Source organism: Nesoenas mayeri, assembly GCF_963082525.1.
Source record: "Nesoenas mayeri genome assembly, chromosome: 30".
In the NCBI taxonomy this organism is placed as follows: Eukaryota; Metazoa; Chordata; class Aves; order Columbiformes; family Columbidae; genus Nesoenas; species Nesoenas mayeri.
In genome coordinates, this window is record NC_137564.1 from 675,444 (window position 1) to 693,472 (window position 18,029).

The following is an 18,029-nucleotide window of genomic DNA, read 5'->3' on the forward strand; positions in this document are numbered from 1 at the left end:
GGCACCATGGGGGAACTGGGGGACACCCGGACCCCAGGAGGGGACAGGGACTCCAGGAGGGGACAGGGACACTGGTGGCACCAGGGAAGGTGCACAGAGCACATGGGGGACACAGGGACCCCAGGAGGGGACAGGGACACTGGTGGCACCAGGGAAGGTGCACAGAGCACATGGGGGACACAGGGACCCCAGGAGGGAATGGGGACATGGTGGTGGCACCAGGGAAGGGGGACAGGGGATATGGGGGACACAGGGACCCCAAGAGGGAATGGGGACATGGTGGTGGCACCAGGGAAGGTGGACAGGGGATATGGGGGACACCTGGACCCCAGGAGGGGACGGGGACCCCAGGAGGGGACAGAGACACTGGTGGCACCAGGGAAGGTGGACAGGGGATATGGGGGACACAGGGACCCCAGGAGGGGATGGAGACACAGTGGTGGCACCGGGGAGGGTGGACAGGGGACATGGGGGACACAGGGACCCCAAGAGGGAATGGGGACATGGTGGTGGCACCAGGGAAGGTGGACAGGGGATATGGGGGACATAGGGACCCCAGGAGGGGATGAGCATGTGGTGGTGGCACCAGATAAGTGGTACAGAGGACATGGGGGACACAGGGATGGGGACACGGTGGTGGCACAGGGGACATGGGGGACACAGGGACCCCAGGAGGGGACGAGGCTGTGGTGGTGGCACCGGGGAAGGGGCACAGGGGACATGGGGGACACAAGGATGGGGACATGGTGGTGTCACCAGGGAGGGGGCACAGGGGACGTGAGGGACACAGGGACCCCAGGAGGGGACGGAGACACAGTGGTGGCACCAGGGAGGGTGCACGGGGGACACAGGTGACACAGGGATGGGGACACGGTGGTGGCAGCGGGGAGGGCGAATGTCACCGTCACCCTGAGCGCGGCCAAGGCCGGCGCGTGCCGGTGTGTGGCACCTCGGTGCGGCGGTGCCGGGGGGGACCGGAGGGGACGTGTTGACTGTACACAGCCCCCGCCTGCCGCGTCACCGTCACCCGCCCCATATAACGCGGGGACACGGGGCCGCGCTGGGGACACCATGGCGGGGACCGGGGCGGCGCGGCTGGCGGAGGCCGAGCGGGAGGGGCTACTGGGGGCCGTGCACGGCGTCTCGGGGCCCGGTGACACGGGGACACCGGCGGGGATGGGGACGGGGGGCATTGTGTTTGGGGACATGGGGGGGGTCATTGTTGGGGACATGGGGGTGTGGTTGTGGACAGGGTTGGGGACTTGGGGGGTCATTGTTGGGGACATGGGGGTGTGGTTGGGGACAGGGTTGGGGTCATGGGGGGTCGTTGTTGGGGACATGGGGGTGTGGTTGGGGTCATTGTTGGGGACATGGGGGTGGTTGGGGACATGGGGGGGTCATTGTTGGGGACAGAGGGGTGTGGTTGTGGACAGGGTTGGGGACATGGGGGGTCATTGTTGGGGACATGGGGGGTCATTGTTGGGGACATGGGGGTGTGGTTGGGGACAGGGTTGGGGACATGGGGGGTCATTGTTGGGGACAGGGTTGGGGACATGGGGGGTCATTGTTGGGGACAGGGGGGTGTGGTTGGGGACAGGGCTGGGTACAGAATTGGGGACATGGGGGGGTTGTGATTAGGGACAGGGTTGGGGACATGGGAGGAGTCATTGTTGGGGACAGGGTTGAGGAGAGAGTTGGGGACATGGGGGTGTGGTTGGGGATAGGGTTGGGGACATGGGGGGGCTGTGGTTGGGGACAAGGGGGTGTCACTTTTGGGGACAAGGTTTGGGACATGGGGGAGTCATTGTTGGGGACAGATTTGGGGACATGGAGGGGTTGTGTTTGGGGAGGTGGGAGCTGGCGGGGGGGCGCAGTGGTTGGGGTTGGGTGGCCCGTCCCTGCGGTGGTGACAGTGACCATGGCCTGTCCCCGCAGTGGTGACAGTGACCATGGCCTGTCCCTGTACCGGTGACAGTGACCATGACCTGTTCCCGCAGTGGTGACAGTGACCATGACCTGTCCCTGTGCTGGTGACAGTGACCATGGCCTGTCCCTGCAGTGGTGACAGTGACCATGGCCTGTCCCCACAGTGGTGACGGTGACCATGGCCTGTCCCTGCAGTGGTGACAGTGACCATGGCCTGTCCCCACAGTGGTGACGGTGACCATGGCCTGTCCCCACAGTGGTGACCGCCACCCGCATGGCCGGGGCCGCCATGTTCGAGCTGGTGCGCGTGGGCCACGCGGAGCTGGTCGGGGAGATCATCCGGCTGGACGGGGACACGGCCACGCTGCAGGTGTACGAGGAGACCTGTATCCTGCTGGCCTTGTCCTCCCCGTGTCCCCACCCCGCCCTTCCCTGTCCCCTGCTGTCCCCCCATCCTCTGCTGTCCCCTTGTCCTGTCCTCCTGTCCTTCCAGTCCCCCGTCCTGTCCCATTTCCTTTGTCCTCTGTCCTGTCCCCTCCCTGTCCCTTCTCTGTCCCCCCATCCTGCCCTGTCCCCTCTGTCCCCTCCCTGTCCCCCCTGTCCTGTCCCTTCCCTGTCCCCCCATCCTGCCCCATGGCACCGAGACCCTCTGTCCCTTCCCTGTCCTCCCTGTCCCCTCCCTGTCCCTCCCATCCTGCCTTGTCCCCCCTGTCCTGCCCTTCCCTGTCCCCCCACCTGCCCTATGGCCCCGAGACCCCCTGTCCCTTCCCTGTCCTGTCCCCCCATCCTGCCCTGTCCCCCTTGTCCTGTCCACTCCATCCCTTCCATCCTATCCTGTCCCCTCTGTCCCTTCCCTGTCCCCCCATCCTGTCCCTTCCCCATCCCCCGATCCTGCCCTGTCCTGTCCCCCCCGTCACCCCTGTCCTGTCCCCTCCCTGTCCCCCCATCCTGTCCCTTCCCCATCCCCCCATCCTGCCCTGTCCCCTCCCTGTCCCCCCATCCTGCCCTGTCCCCTTTGTCCTGTCCACTCCATCCCTTCCATCCTGCCCTGTCCCCTCTGTCCCTTCCCTGTCCCCCCATCCTGTCCCTTCCCTGTTAATCCATCCTGCCATGTCCTGTCCCTTTCCTGTCCCCTCTGTCCTATCCCCTCCCTGTCACCCTGTCCTTCTCTGTCCCCCTTGTCCACTCCGTCCCTTCCATTCTGCCCTGTGCCCCCTGTTCTGTCCCCTCTCTGTCCCCCCATCCTGTCCCTTCCCCGTCCCCCCATCCTGCCCTGTCCTGTCCCCCCTGTCCCCCCTGTCCTGCCCCCTCCCTGTCCCCCCATCCTGCCCCGTCCCCCTTGTCCTGTCCACTCTGTCCCTTCCATCCTGCCCTGTCCCCTTTGTCCCTGTCCCCCTTGTCTTGTCCACTCTGTCCCTTCCATTCTGTCCTGTCCCCCCTGTCCTGTCCCCTCCCTGTCCCCCCATCCTGCCCTGTCCCCCTTGTCCTGTCCACTCCATCCCTTCCATCCTGCCCTGTCCCCTCCCTGTCCCTGTCCCCCTTGTCTTGTCCACTCTGTCCCTTCCATTCTGCCCTGTCCCCCCTGTCCTGTCCCTTCCCCATCCCCCCATCCTGTCCCTTCCCTGTCCCCCCATCCTGCCCTGTCCCCCTTGTCCTGTCCCCTCTGTCCCCTCCCTGTCCCCTCACCCTGCCCCGTAACCCGCAGCCCCTCGTCCCCTCTCCGTCCCCATCTCCCGATCGTTTCCTGAGCGGTGCCAGCGGGGGTGCGTGTTGGGGACCCGGTGCTGCGCACGGGGCAGCCGCTGTCGGTGGAGCTGGGCCCGGGGCTCCTGGGCTCCATCTTCGACGGGATCCAGCGCCCGCTGCGGGACATCGCGCGCGACACCGGCGGCATCTACATCCCGCGCGGCACCAACGTCCCCGCGCTGCCGCGACACCTGGCCTGGGACTTTGTCCCCAGCAAGGACATCCGGGTGCGTGTCCCCCCCACCGCGGGGACACCCACGCCGTCCCCACTGGGGTCCCGTGTCCTCACGGCCACCCCCCGGCGCAGGTTGGGAGTCACGTCACCGGCGGTGACATTTATGGGACGGTGATGGAGAACTCGCTGCTCCAGCACCGCATCATGGTGCCGCCACGCAGCCGCGGCACCGTCACCTACGTGGCACCCCCCGGGCACTACAGCGTCACGGTAAGGGCGGGTGGCGGGTCCCCTGGCCCCGCTGTCCCCTGTTCCCGCTGTCCCCTGTTCCCGCTGTCCCCACTGTCCCCTGTCCCTGCTGTCCCCACTTTCCCCTGTTCCCGCTGTCCCCACCTTCCCCTGTTCCCACTGTCCCCGCTGTCCCCTGTTCCTGCTATCCCTGCTGTCCCCTGTCCCTGCTGTCTCCACTTTCCCCTGTCCCTGCTGTTCCCTCTCCCCACTGTTCCCACTGTCCCCGCTGTCCCCTGTCCCCGCTGTCCCCTGTCCCCACTGCCTGCTGTCCCCTGTCCCTGCTGTCGCCTGTCCATGCTGTCCCTTGTCCCCACTGCCCGCTGTCCCCTGCTGTCCCCTGCTGTCCCCTGTCGTCCCCTGTCCCCGCTGTCCCCCGTCCTCTGTCCCTGCTGTCCCATGTCCCCGCTGTCCCGTGTCCCCGCTGTCCCCTGTCCCCACTGTCCCCTGTCCATGCTGTCCCTTGTCCCCACTGCCCGCTGTCCCCTGCTGTCCCCTGTCGCCTGCTGTCCTCTGTCCTCTGTCCCTGCTGTCCCCTGTCCATGCTGTCCCCTGTCCCCGCTGTCCCCTGTCCACACTGTCCATGCTGTCCTCACTGTCCCCTGTCCTCACTGTCCCGTCCCCACTGTCCCCTGTCCCCCTGTCTCCTGTCCTGCTGTCCGCTGTCTCCTGTCCCCACTGTCCCCTGTCCCCGCTGTCCCCTGTCCCCGCTGTCCCCTGTCCCCGCTGCCCGCTGTCCCCTGTCCGCGCTGTCCCCTGTCCCCGCTGTCCCCTGTCCCCGCTGTCCCCTGTCCACACTGTCCCCTGTCCACACTGTCCGTGCTGTCCCCTGTCCGTGCTGTCCCCTGTCCCCTGTCTTCACTGTCCCCTGTCCACGCTGTCCCGCGTCCCCATTGCCCGCTGTCCCCTGTCCCCTGTCCCCGCTGTCCCTTGTCCGCGCTGTCCCCCATCCCCATTGCCCACTGTCCCCTGTCCGCGCTGTCCCCCGTCCCCATTGCCCGCTGTCCCCTGTCCCCTGTCCGCGCTGTCCCCCGTCCCCATTGCCTGCTGTCCTCTGTCCCCTGTCCGCGCTGTCCCCCGTCCCCATTGCCCGCTGTCCCCAGTCCCCTGTCCGCGCTGTCCCCCGTCCCCATTGCCTGCTGTCCCCTGCCCACGCTGTCCCCCGTCCCCATTGCCTGCTGTCCCCTGTCCGCGCTGTCCCGCATCCCCATTGCCCACTGTCCCCTGTCCGCGCTGTCCCCTGTCCGCGCTGTCCCGCGTCCCCATTGCCCGCTGTCCCCCATCCCCATCACCCGCTGTCCCCTGTCCGCGCTGTCCCCCGTCCCCATCGCCCGCTGTCCCCGCAGGACGTGGTGCTGGAGCTGGAGTTCCAGGGCCACGCGGAGCAGCTGACGATGCTGCAGGTGTGGCCGGTGCGGCAGACGCGGCCGGTGGCCGAGAAGCTGCCGGCGTGTCACCCGCTGCTCACCGGCCAGCGCGTGCTGGACGCGCTCTTCCCGTAGGGACGGGGACGGGACGCGGGCGGGAGGGGGCACGGGGATGGGGGCAAGGGACAGGGATGGGGACAGCATGGGGATTTGGGACAGGGATGGGGACAAGGACTGGGGATGGGGGTGGGGACAGGGATGGAGTGGGGGATAGGGATGGGGACAAGGGTTGGGGATAGGGGGTGGCAATGGGAATAAGGGACAGGGGATGGGGACAGGAATGGGGTTGGGGCCAAGGGTTGGAGATGGGATGGCAATGGGAATGAGGGATGGGATGGGGACAAGGATGAGGTTGGGGACAGGGGATGGCAATGGGAATAAAGGGCAGGGATGGGGTTGGGGACAGAGGATGGAGATTTGGGATGGGATGGGGACAGGGATGGGGTTGGGGACAAGGGTTGGGAATGGGATGGAGATTTGGGATGGGATGGGGACAGGGATGGGGTTGGGGACAGAGGATGGAGATTTGGGACAGGGATGGGGTTGGGGACAGAGGATGGAGATTTGGGACAGGGATGGGGACAGGGATGGGGTTGGGGACAAGGATTGGGGATGGGATGGAGATTTGGGATGGGATGGGGACGGGGATGGGGACAGGGATGGGGTTGGGGACAGAGGATGGAGATTTGGGACGGGGATGGGGACAGAGATGGGGTTGGGATGGGATGGGGACAGGGATGGGGTTGGGGACAAGGGTTGGGAATGGGATGGAGATGGGAATAAGGGATGGGATGACGATTTGGGACAGGGATGGGGACGGAAATAAGGGACAGGGATGGGGTTTGGGATGGGATGGAGATGGGGATAAGGGACAGAGGGTGGGGATTTGGGACAGGGATGGGGTTGGTGACAAGGGTTGGGGACAGGAGATGGGAATAAGGGACATGGTTGGGGGACAGGGGTGGGGACAGAGAGCGGGGTGAGGGACAGAGGTGGGAATGGGGACAGTGGACAGCAACGTGGGATAGATGGCAGTGGGGACAAGGATGGCAGATGGAGATGAGGCTGGGGACAGTGACAGCAAGGCTGGGGCCAAGGGGCGGCGTTGGGGGTCTGCAGCCACCACTCCCCCTGTCCCCCGTGTCCCCGCGTGTCCCCAGGTGCGTGCAGGGCGGCACCACGGCCATCCCGGGCGCCTTCGGCTGCGGCAAAACCGTCATCTCGCAGTCGCTCTCCAAGTTCTCCAACAGCGACGTCATCGTCTACGTGGGCTGCGGCGAACGCGGCAACGAGATGTCCGAGGTCCTGCGGGACTTCCCCGAGGTGGGGACACCAGGGGGACCCTGCGGTGACACCGGGGTGACGGGGCGAGCCGGGCACTGCGGTGACGGCGGCGCCGTCCCCAGCTCACCATGGAGGTGGATGGGAGGACCGAGACCATCATGAAGCGCACGACACTGGTGGCCAACACCTCCAACATGCCGGTGGCGGCGCGGGAAGCCTCCATCTACACGGGTGAGCGTGCACGAGTGTGCAACCGTGCTGCTTGTGCACCCAACCGTGTGCGCGGGAGGGTGGGTGCGCAGCAAGGGGTGCGCCAAGCGTGCGAGGGGCTGTGCTGAGTGTGCACAAGGAGCGTGCAAGCTGTGTGCTAGGGTGCACAGTGAGCGTGCTGGGGTGTACAGCGAGTGTGCAAGAGCACACACTGAGTGTGCAAGAGTGCACACAGAGCGTGCCAGGGTGGACACCGAGTGTGCAGGAGTGCACACTGAGCGTGCAAGAGCACACACTGAGTGTGTCAGGGCGCACACTGAGCATGCAAGAGTGCACACAGAGCATGCCAGGGTGCACACCGAGTGTGCAAGAGCACACACTGAGTGTGCCAGGGTGCACGCTGGGCATGCAAAAGTGCACACAGAGCGTGCCAGGGTGCACACCAAGTGTGCAAGAGTGCACACTGAGCGTGCAAGAGCACACACTGAGTGTGTCAGGGCACACACTGAGCATGCAAGAGTGCACACAGAGCGTGCCAGGGTGCACACTGAGTGTGCAAGAGTGCACACCGAATGTGCAAGAGCACACACTGAGTGTGCCAGGGTGCACGCTGGGCATGCAAGAGCACACACCGAGCGTGCCGAGGTGCACACTGAGCATGCAAGAGCACACATCGAGTGTTCCAGGGTGCACACTGAGTGTGTAAGAGCACATATCGAGTGTGCCGGGGTGCATACTGAGCATGCAAGAGCGCACGCTGAACGTGCCAGGGTGCAAACCAAGGGTGTAAGAGCACACACCAAGTGTGCCAGAGTGCACATCAAGTGTGCAAGGGCACACACTGAGTGTGCCAGGGTGCACACTGAGCATACAAGAGCACACAGTGAACGTGCAAGGGCACACACCAAGTGTGCCAGGGTGCACATCGAGTGTGCAAGAGCACACACCGAGTGTGCCGGGGTGCACACCGAGCGTGCAAACCACGTGCCGCCGGCGCAGGCATCACGCTGTCCGAGTACTTCCGCGACATGGGCTACAACGTCAGCATGATGGCCGACTCCACGTCCCGCTGGGCCGAGGCGCTGCGCGAGATCTCGGGGCGCTTGGCCGAGATGCCGGCGGGTGAGCCCCCACCCCGGGGACCCCGCTGAACCCCCATTCCCCCCACACCCCCCCAGCCCTGGGGTTGCGGTGACGCTGTGTCCCCCCCACAGACAGCGGGTACCCGGCGTACCTGGGGGCGCGTTTGGCGTCTTTCTACGAGCGCGCGGGGCGAGTGCGGTGCCTGGGGAACCCCGCGCGCGAGGGCAGCGTCAGCATCGTGGGCGCGTGAGTGCGGGGGACACGGGACGGGGGGCAGTGTTGGGGACCCCCCCGACCGGCATCACATTGACCTCCCATCCTGCTCATTGCCCCCACCTGCTCACTGTCCCCTGCAGTGTGTCCCCACCGGGAGGGGACTTCTCGGACCCCGTCACCTCGGCCACGCTGGGCATCGTGCAGGTGAGTGGGGCGCGGGGGACACCCCGTTGTGGCACAGCCCCCCCTGACCGCCCTGCTGGTGTGTGGAGTATTGTATCTGGGCAGGAACAAGCCCAGGTTCCAGTGTAAGTTGGGGAACAACCTTTTGGAGAGTGGTGAAAAGGGACCTGGGGACAGCGCAGTGACCATGAGCCAGCACTGGGCCCTTGTGGCCAGGAAGCCAATGGGACCTGGGCGGGGTTAGAAGGGGGTGGTCAGTAGGTCAGAGAGGTTCTCCTGCCCCTCTGCTCTGCCCTTGAATAAAGGGTTTAGTTCAGATACTATCAGGATATATTGGGGAACAAATATATATATACACATAATGTAATCTATACACCCATAGCACCCTGAGAACGCCCCATCTCGACTGATCTGGGAAGCTAAGCAGGGTCGGGCCCGGTCAGCACTTGGATGGGAGACCAGCTGGGAACAGCGTGTGCTGTGGGCTGAGCCAGCACTGGGCCCTTGTGGCCAGGAAGCCAATGGGACCTGGGGTGGGTTAGAAGGGGGTGGTCAGTAGGTCAGAGAGGTTCTCCTGCCCCTCTGCTCTGCCCTTGAAAAAAGGGTTTAGTTCAGATACTATAAGGATAAACTTGAGAAACATATATATATATATATATATATAAAATAGCCATAGCACCCTGAGAACGCCCCATCTCATCTGATCTGGGAAGCTAAGCAGGGTCGGGCCTGGTCAGTGCTTGGATGGGAGACCAGCTGGGTCCCGAGAGGTTCTCCTGCCCCTCTGCTCTGCGCTGGGGAGACCACACCTGGAATCTTGTGTCCAGCTGTGGCCCCTCAGTTCCAGCAGGACAGGGAACTGCTGGAGAGAGTCCAGCGCAGCCACCAAGATGCTGGAGGGAGTGGGATTCTGTTGTTCTGTGTGTGTGACCCCCCCAGGTGTTCTGGGGGCTGGACAAGAAGCTGGCGCAGCGCAAGCACTTCCCGTCAGTGAACTGGTTGATCAGCTACAGCCGGTACCTGCGGGCGCTGGAGCCCCATTACGAGCGGCTGCACCCCGAGTTCCCCGTCCTGCGCCGCCGCGCGCGGGAGATCCTGCAGGAGGAGGAGGAGCTGGCGGAGATCGTGCAGCTGGTTGGGAAGGTGGGATATGGGAATGGGGGTAATGGGATGGCATTGGAGTTATGGGATATGAGACATGGGGTGGGGCTGTGATGAAGATGGGGAGACAGGATGGAGATGTGGGATGGTGATCAGGATGGGATGAGGATATGGAATGGGAATATGGGACATGGGATGGGGATGGGATGCAGATGGCAAGATGAGATGGGATGGAGATATGGGATGTGAGTTGGCGATCAGGATGGGATGGGGATATGGAATGGGGACATGGGACATAGGACACAGGACATGGGATGAGGATGGGATGCAGATGGCAAGATGAGATGGGATGGAGATATGGGATGTGAGTTGACGATCAGGATGGGATGGAGATATGGAATGGGGACATGGGACATAGGACACAGGACATGGGGTGGGGATGGGATGCAGATGGGAAGCTGAGATGGGATGGAGATATGGGATGTGAGTTGGCGATCAGGATGGGATGGAGATATGGAATGGGGACATGGGACATAGGACACAGGACATGGGGTGGGGATGGGATGCAGATGGGAAGATGGAATGAGATGGAGATGTGGGATATGGGATGGAGATTTGGGATGTGGGTTGGCGATCAGGATGGGACGGGGATATGGAATGGAATGGGGACATGGGACATGGGATGGGGATGGGATGCAGATGGGAAGATGGGATGGGATAGGATGGGATGTGGATATGGGATGGGACAGGATTGGGGGTGGAGATAAGCGACAGGATGGAAAGGGAAGATCTGGGATGGAGGATATGGGATGGGATGGGATGTGGGACAGGGGCTGGGATGGGAACGTGGAATATGGGATCTGGGACAGAAGATGGGGATGTGACGGGTGGGACAGGAGGGGTTGGCGATGGAGACGGGGCGGAGATGGGATGGGGGATATGGGATGGGTGGCGATATGGGATTCGGGATGAGAATGTGAGATATGGGAAGGGATGGGGACAGGGACACCCCAGAGCTGTCCCCCCGCAGGCGTCCCTCGCCGAGGCCGACAAGGTGACCCTGGAGGTGGCGAAACTCCTCAAGGACGATTTCCTCCAGCAGAATGGCTACTCCTCCTACGACAGGTACCCCGGCCCCCTAAACCCCCGCACCCCCTGCACCCCCTGCACCCCCCACCCTCACCCCCTCGCCCCCCAGGTTCTGCCCCTTCTACAAGACGGTGGGGATGCTCCAGAACATGGTGACCTTCTACGAGCTGGCGCGTCACGCCGTGGAGGCCACGGCCGCGGGCGAGCGCCGCGTCACCTGGGCCACCATCCGCGAGAACCTGGGGGACATCCTGTACCGGCTGAGCGCCATGAAGTTCATGGTGGGTGTGTGGGTCGGGGGGGCTCTGAGCACCACCGGGGGGGTGCGTGGTGATGCCACCCTGTCCCCTGCGTCCCCAGGACCCGGTGAAGGACGGCGAAGCCACCATCACGGCCGCCTTTGCCCAGCTCAACGAGGAGATGCAGGCGGCGTTCCGCAACCTGGAGGACTGAGGCGGGGGGGCGGGGCAGGAAAATGGGGGTTATGGGATTTATGGGATGGGGAGTGTCCCGCCCCCAGCCTAATAAATGGCCCTGGGGCAGCTCGGCCTCCAGGCGTGGTTTCCCTGCAGCGGATGGGACCGGCTGGTCCCCCCCCCGCGGGCGCTGGCACCGGAGCCTCATTTTGGGGGGGTCCATGGGGGTCGCTGTCCCGCTCCGGCCGGTGGGAAAGGTGGGAAAGCCGGGGGGGGCAGCGCCTTGAGGGCCGGGGAACCCCCCCGCCAGCCCCAGCGGGGATCGTGTGAAGTGTCCCTTGTCACCCCCCCGCCCGCCCGCAGTGCCGCCCCCTCCCGCCCCGTCCCCCGCCCCGTCCCGCCCCCCCGGAGCCACCGCCTGGCGATGTGGGTCCTGCTGCTGCCCCTGGGGCTGGGAGCGGCCCTGGCCCCTCGCGGTGGGTCCCGGGGGGGTCCCGAGGTCTGGGGGGTCCCGCGGGGGTGCGGGGGGACCGGGGGGCCCGAGGTCTGGGGGGCCCGCGGGGGTGCGGCGGGGACAGCGAGGTCCGGGGGTGCCGGGGGGGCTGCGGGAGCTGGAGGGGCTCGGGGCGGGGGGAGGACATGTCTCTGTCGCTGTCACTGTCGCCGTCCCTTCCCACCCCCGTGTCCTCGTCCCGGTCCCCGAGCTGTGTGGTGGCTGTCCCCGAGTGTCCCATGGTGGCGAGTCCCTGCCAATGACCGCATGGCCGTGGGGCGGTGACAGTCCCCAGGGTCCCTCAGCAGTGTCCCCATGGTCCCTCAGCAGTGTCCCCATGGCCGTGGGGCAGTGACAATCCCCAGGGTCCCTCAGCAGTGTCCCCATGGCCATGGGGTGGTGACAATCCCCATGGTCCCTCAGCAGTGTCCCCATGGCCGTGGGGCAGTGACAATCCCCAGGGTCCCTCAGCAGTGTCCCCATGGCCGTGGGGCAGTGACAATCCCCATGGTCCCTCAGCAGTGTCCCCATGGCCGTGGGGCGGTGACAATCCCCAGGGTCCCTCAGCAGTGTCCCCATGGCCGTGGGGCAGTGACAATCCCCAGGGTCCCTCAGCAGTGTCCCCATGGCCGTGGGGCAGTGACAGTCCCCAGGGTCCCTCAGCAATGTCCCCATGGCCGTGGGGCAGTGACAATCCCCATGGTCCCTCAGCAATGTCCCCATGGCCGTGGGGCAGTGACAGTCACCAGGGTCTCTCAGCAGTGTCCCCATGGTCCCTCAGCAGTGTCCCCATGGCCGTGGGGCGGTGACGGTCCCCATGGTCCCTCAGCAGTGTCCCCCATGGCCGTGGGGCGGTGACAATCCCCATGGCCCCTCCGCAATGTCCCCATGGCCGTGGGGCGGTTTACAACCCCATGGGTCCCACACCAGTGGGGACTCACACTGGGTGGGTGCCAGTCCCGGTGACAGTCCCCGTTGTCCCCAGGCCGTGGTGACCCCTCTCTGGGCTGCGGGCTGTGCCACAGCCCCCACCGCGCCCGGGCACAAGCCAACGCCACACTGGGTGCCACTGTCACCCTGGGGTGTCCCGCGGCCGGTGTCCCCCTGGGCCGGCTGCGGGCCGAGCGCTGGTACTTCTGGGGTGACACGGCGGGCGACGCTGTCACCGTCTGCAGCCAGAACCGCGGCCACCCCCACTGCCACCCGCCCTACGGGGACCGCGCCGCGCTGGTGTCACCCCAGGGAACCCCCGGAACCCCGGGACCCCCCGAAACCCCGCGGGGGCTGCTCCTGCGGGGGCTGCGGGATGGGGACACCGGTACCTACAGCTGCCTTCTGCTGGGCGATGACGATTGTGCCTGCGGGGAGGTGACACTGCGGCTCGGGGAGGTGACACCGCGGGCAGGTGAGTGGGGAGACCCTCACCCCGGTGTCAGGGCTGGAGGGGCAGCAGGAGCCCCTCACCCCGGTGTCGGGGCTCAGGGGACGTGGCAGCCGCTGATGTGGGTCCCTCTGTCCCCCCCTGTCACAGGTGTCCCCTGCAGCCCCCCCTGCTCCAGGGCCGCCCCCCGCGGCAGCTTCGGCCTCATCCTCCTCCTCCTGCTGCTGCTGCTGCTGTGACCCGGGGGACGCGTCTGCGTGTCACCGTGCACGCGTGTGGCACCAGGGGACTGACCCCCACCTTGGGGGAACTCTCAGTGTCCCCCGTGTCCCTTTCCTCTCTGTCCTCCATGTCCCCAGTGCTCCTGTCGTCACCCCTGCTGGCTCTGTCCCTGGTGTCCTCAGCGTTCTTCATGTCCCCAATGCCCCTGTCCCTGCTGCCCCTGCTGTCCCCAGTGTCCCTCTGCCTCCAGTACCCCTGACCCTGCTGTCCCCAGTGTCCCCTCTGTCTCCAGTATCCCTGACCCTGCTGTCCCCAGTGTCCCCTCTGCCTCCAGTACCCCTGCCCCTGCTGTCCCCAGTGTCCCTCTGCCTCCAGTACCGCTGACCCTGCTGTCCCTAGTGTCCCCTCTGTCTCCAGTATCCCCGTGGTGATGGCACCTGCTGTCACCACGGAGGGACCCTGGCTGTGTCCCCTGCCCCCCCCCGCAGTGTCACCCATCTGGGGACAAGCTTTCGCCGTGTCAGCACCCGGGTGGTGACAGCACCCAGAGCCTTCCCCGCATTGTGTCCCTGACAATGGCAGTGCCACGTGCGCCCGGTGGCCTCGGTCCCCCAGGGGCCCCTGTCCCCAACGCAGAGGGACACAGGGACAGGCGGCCATGGGACACCCGGCTGGTGGGTGCTGAAAGTGGGTGAGTGGCCAGGGGTCGGTGCCCCGGGTCGGGGGGGGTCTGTCCTGGGGGGGGCCCGGTGTCCCCACCCTGTCACCACCTCCTTGAGGTCCCCCACGGTGTCCTCTGGAGATGCTCCTGGTGTCCCCTGAGATGCCACCACCCGGGTGCCCCAATGTCCCCAGCAGCGCCCCCCTGGCTATCCCCCTACCCCATGGGTGTCCCCTGCATCCCCTGGAGATGCCACCCCCAGGTACCCCCCCTGCCCCTAGAGATGTCCCCATGGGTGTCTCCAACATCCCCTGGAGATGCCACCCACGGGTACCCCCTCTGCCCCTAGAGATGTCCCCATAGGTGTCCCCAAGATCCCGTGGAGATGCCGCCACCGGGTACCCCCTCTGCCCCTAGAGATGTCCCCATGGGTGTCCCCAACATCCCCTGGAGATGCCACCCACGGGTACCCCCCCTGCCCCTGGAAATGTCCCCATGGGTGTCCCCAACATCCCCTGGAGATGCCACCCACAGGTACCCCACCTGCCCCTAGAAATGTCCCCATGAGTGTCTCCAACATCCCCTGGAGATGCCACCCACGGGTACCCCTTCGGCCCCTAGAGATGTCCCCATGGGTGTCCCCAACATCCCCTGGAGATGCCACCCACGGGTACCCACCCTGCTCCTGGAAATGTCCCCATGGGTGTCCCCAACATCCCCTGGAGATGCCACCCACAGGTACCCCCCCTGCCCCTAGAGATGTCCCCATGGGTGTCCCCAACATCCCCTGGAGATGCCACCCCCGGGTACCCCCCTACCCCAGAGATATCCCCACGGTTGTCCCCTGTGTCCCCACCGTCATCCCCTGTGTCCCCTGGTGCTGTCCCCCAGCAGGGGATGCCTGCGGGCAGGGGGCTGCTGTGCGGGGCCACCGGCCTGGCCCTGCTCCTGGCTGCCACTGTCACCCATGGGTGGCTGCAGCGCCGGGCACCTGGGGACATCGCCAGCCTGGGGCTGTGGCGCCTTTGTCTCGGGGGACAGTGCCACCCCCACCCCGCCACCCCCGGTAGGTACTGGTGTGTTGAGCTGTGTGTGTTCTCATGGGGGGGGTCACTGCTGCAATGAGCTGTGTCTGGTCTCATGGGGGGGGTCACTGCTGCGCTGAGCTGTGTGTGTTCTCATGGGGGGGGGTCACCGCTATGCTGTGTGTGTTCTCATGGGGGGGTCACCGCTGCAATAAGCTGTGTGTGTTCTCATGGGGGGGTCACCGCTGCAATGAGCTGTCTGTGTTCTCATGGGGGGGTCACTGCTGCAATGAGCTGTCTGTGTTCTCATGGGGGGGTCACCGCTGAGCTGTGTGTGTTCTCATGGGGGGGTCACCACTGCGCTGAGCTGTGTGTTTTCTCATGGGGGGGGTCACCGCTATGCTGTGTGTGTTCTCATGGGGGGGTCACTGCTGCAATGAGCTGTGTCTGGTCTCATAGGGGGGTCACTGCTGCAATGAGCTGTGTGTGTTCTCATGGGGGGGTCACCGCTGAGCTGTGTGTGTTCTCATGGGGGGGTCACTGTTGCAATGAGTTGTGTCTGGTCTCATGAGGGGGGGTCACCGCTGAGCTGTGTGTGTTCTCATGGGGGGGGTCACCGCTGTGCTGTGTGTGTTCTCATGGGGGGGGTCACCGCTATGCTGTGTGTGTTCTCATGGGGGGGTCACCGCTATGCTGTGTGTGTTCTCATGGGGGGGGTCACCGCTATGCTGTGTGTGTTCTCATGGGGGGGGTCACCGCTATGCTGTGTGTGTTCTCATGGGGGGGTCACCGCTATGCTGTGTGTGTTCTCTTGGGGGGGTCACTGCTGTGCTGACCTGTGTCTGATCTCATGGGGGGTCACTGCTGCACTGATCTGTGTGTATTCTCATGGGGGGGTCACTGCTGCACTGTGTGTTCTCATGGGGGGGTCACCGCTGCACTGAGCTGTGTGTGTTCTCATGGGGGGGTCACCGCTGCGCTGAGCTGTGTCTGGTCTCATGGGGGGGGTCACTGCTGCACTGTGTGTTCTCATGGGGGGGTCACCGCTGCGCTGAGCTGTGTGTGTTCTCATGGGGGGGTCACCGCTGCGCTGAGCTGTGTCTGGTCTCCATGTGTGGGGCACAGGGACACTGTCCCGGTGTCCCGTGTCCCCCCGGTGTCCCCAACCCCTGTTCCCCCGCAGCCCTATGGGAGGCCACGCGGGTGCTGATGCTGCTCTCGGTGCTCGCCGCCGCCGCCGGCCTCGCCCTGGGGGTGTCCGTGGCGGCCGGCACTGCCCGGCGAGCGCGGGCCCGCGTGGCCGGTGTCACCCTGCTCCTGGCTGGTACGTGGGGACGGGCTAGGGGGGCGGGCTGGGGCACATGGGCCTCGGGGACTGTCACCAGGGGAGTCACTGCTGTGCTGAGCTGTGTCTGGTCTCTGCAGGCTGAGCTTTGCTGGTCACTGCTGCACTGAGCTGTATCTGGTCTCTGCTGCACTGAGCTGTGTCTGGTCTCTGCAGGCTGAGCTTTGCCGGTCTGTGCTGCACTGAGCTGTGTCCGGTCTCTGCAGGCTGAGCTTTGCCGGTCTGTGCTGCACTGAGCTGTGCCGGTCCGTGCCTGGCCGTGCCTCTCTGGCCGCGCTGTGCCGTGTCGCTGCCCCGTCCCCTCTGCCTGCAGGGCTGCTGGCGCTGCTGGCCCTGGCCGTGTACACCGTGGGCACGCTGAGCCTGCTGGGCCCGGCCCGGCCCGCCTGGCGCTTCTCCTGGTCCTACATCCTGGGCTGGGTCGCCGTCGTCCTCACCAGCTCGGCAGGTAGAGGCACTTGTGGGGCTCAGTCACTGCTGCGTGTGTTCTCATGGGGGGGTCACTGCTGCAATGAGCTGTGTGTGTTCTCATGGGGGGGTCACTGCTGCAATGAGCTGTGTGTGTTCTCATGGGGGGGTCACTGCTGCAATGAGCTGTGTGTGTTCTCATGGGGGGGTCACTGCTGCAATGAGCTGTGTGTGTTCTCATGGGGGGTCACTGCTGCAATGAGCTGTTTCTGGTCTCATGGGGGGGTCACTGCTGCAATGAGCTGTGTGTGTTCTCATGGGGGGGTCACTGCTGCGCTGAGTTGTGTCTGGTCTCCGCAGAGCTGAGTTTGGCTTGACCACATGCTGAGGGCACCCAGGGGTGGGGGGGAGCAGGGAGGGCCCCTACACCCACACGGAGCCGCCCCCGCGCCTCACGGGCTCCTGTCCCCCCCCCAGGGCTTTTCCACCTCTGTGCTGCCACCAAGGATCTGTCTCCAGAGAGCTCGGAAGTGGTGGGTGCCTGAGGGGCCCCCCCGGGGGGGCCCGATCCCGCCCCCACCCTCCTCCCTGCGAGAACTGGGTGGGGGCACCCCGGGGTGCGTGTCGCTGCTATGCTGAGCTGTGCCCCCCCACTCTTCCTCACCCCCCCGCGTTCTACCCCTTTCTTCCCCCTCCCCGAATCTTGCGGTGCCAATAAACTGCCGTGACCCCCCCCGCGTGGGATTTGGAGACCCTCAGATTTTGGGCTGGGTGATCGATGTCATCCCGGGGAGGTTGGGTAGAAACAGGGATGTTTTGAGGTCTCACCATGAGAGGGGGCTGGGGGGAGGGACATGAGGGGCACGGGGGTGTCCCCACGGGCGGGAGCGTCACCGGGACCCCCCGGAAGCCTCCATGTGACGCAGCGGGGAGCGCCCGGGTGGGGTCCACCCCTCCCCACAGTGACTGTCGCCCCTTTAAGGCCCCACCCGGCCCCGCCCCTGCCCCGACCTGCCGGACCGGTCCGCCCCGCCCGGCCCCGCCCTGCCGACCCCACCCATTCAGGCTCCGCCCCCTGCGGCCCCGCCCCCGCCGCGGCTCCGCCCCCCCTGTCCCGTCCCGTCCCGGAGCGGCGCAGCACCGGCCCCTCTGCCGCTCTCGGCCCGGAGCCGCCCGGTTCGGCCCGGTGCAGCCCGGAGCGGCCCGGGGAGGCTCAACCCGGTCGGTCCCGGTGCCGCCCGGTTCGGCTCGCTTGGTCCCGGCCCAGCTCGGTGCCGCCCGGTTCGGCTCGGTTTGGCCCGGTGCAGCCCGGTTCGGCACGGATGGTGCTGGCCGGGGGGGGCCGAGCAG

At 65.8% G+C, this 18,029-nt stretch overlaps 2 protein-coding genes across 2 annotated transcripts; both read left to right on the top strand.

Annotated features, from left to right (window-relative positions):
• Positions 1–1,071: 1,071 nt before the first annotated feature.
• On the top strand, positions 1,072–11,189 carry LOC308050885 (V-type proton ATPase catalytic subunit A-like; the record flags this gene model as incomplete). Its single annotated transcript, XM_080361100.1, has 14 exons — positions 1,072–1,153; positions 2,184–2,312; positions 3,685–3,899; positions 3,980–4,117; positions 5,482–5,633; positions 6,723–6,885; positions 6,969–7,077; positions 8,056–8,178; positions 8,271–8,385; positions 8,496–8,559; positions 9,478–9,681; positions 10,670–10,764; positions 10,838–11,009; positions 11,089–11,189. The coding sequence occupies 14 exons, from the start codon at positions 1,072–1,074 to the stop codon at positions 11,179–11,181; spliced, it is 1,854 nt and encodes a 617-aa protein (XP_080217226.1). The 3' UTR covers positions 11,182–11,189.
• A 3,609-nt stretch (positions 11,190–14,798) lies between these two features.
• LOC308050987 (lens fiber membrane intrinsic protein-like) lies at positions 14,799–17,224 on the top strand (the record flags this gene model as incomplete). The annotated part of the gene is made up of 4 exons (XM_080361234.1): positions 14,799–14,967; positions 16,110–16,250; positions 16,585–16,719; positions 17,157–17,224. The coding sequence occupies 4 exons, from the start codon at positions 14,799–14,801 to the stop codon at positions 17,222–17,224; spliced, it is 513 nt and encodes a 170-aa protein (XP_080217360.1).
• Between the last annotated feature and the right edge of the window lie 805 nt (positions 17,225–18,029).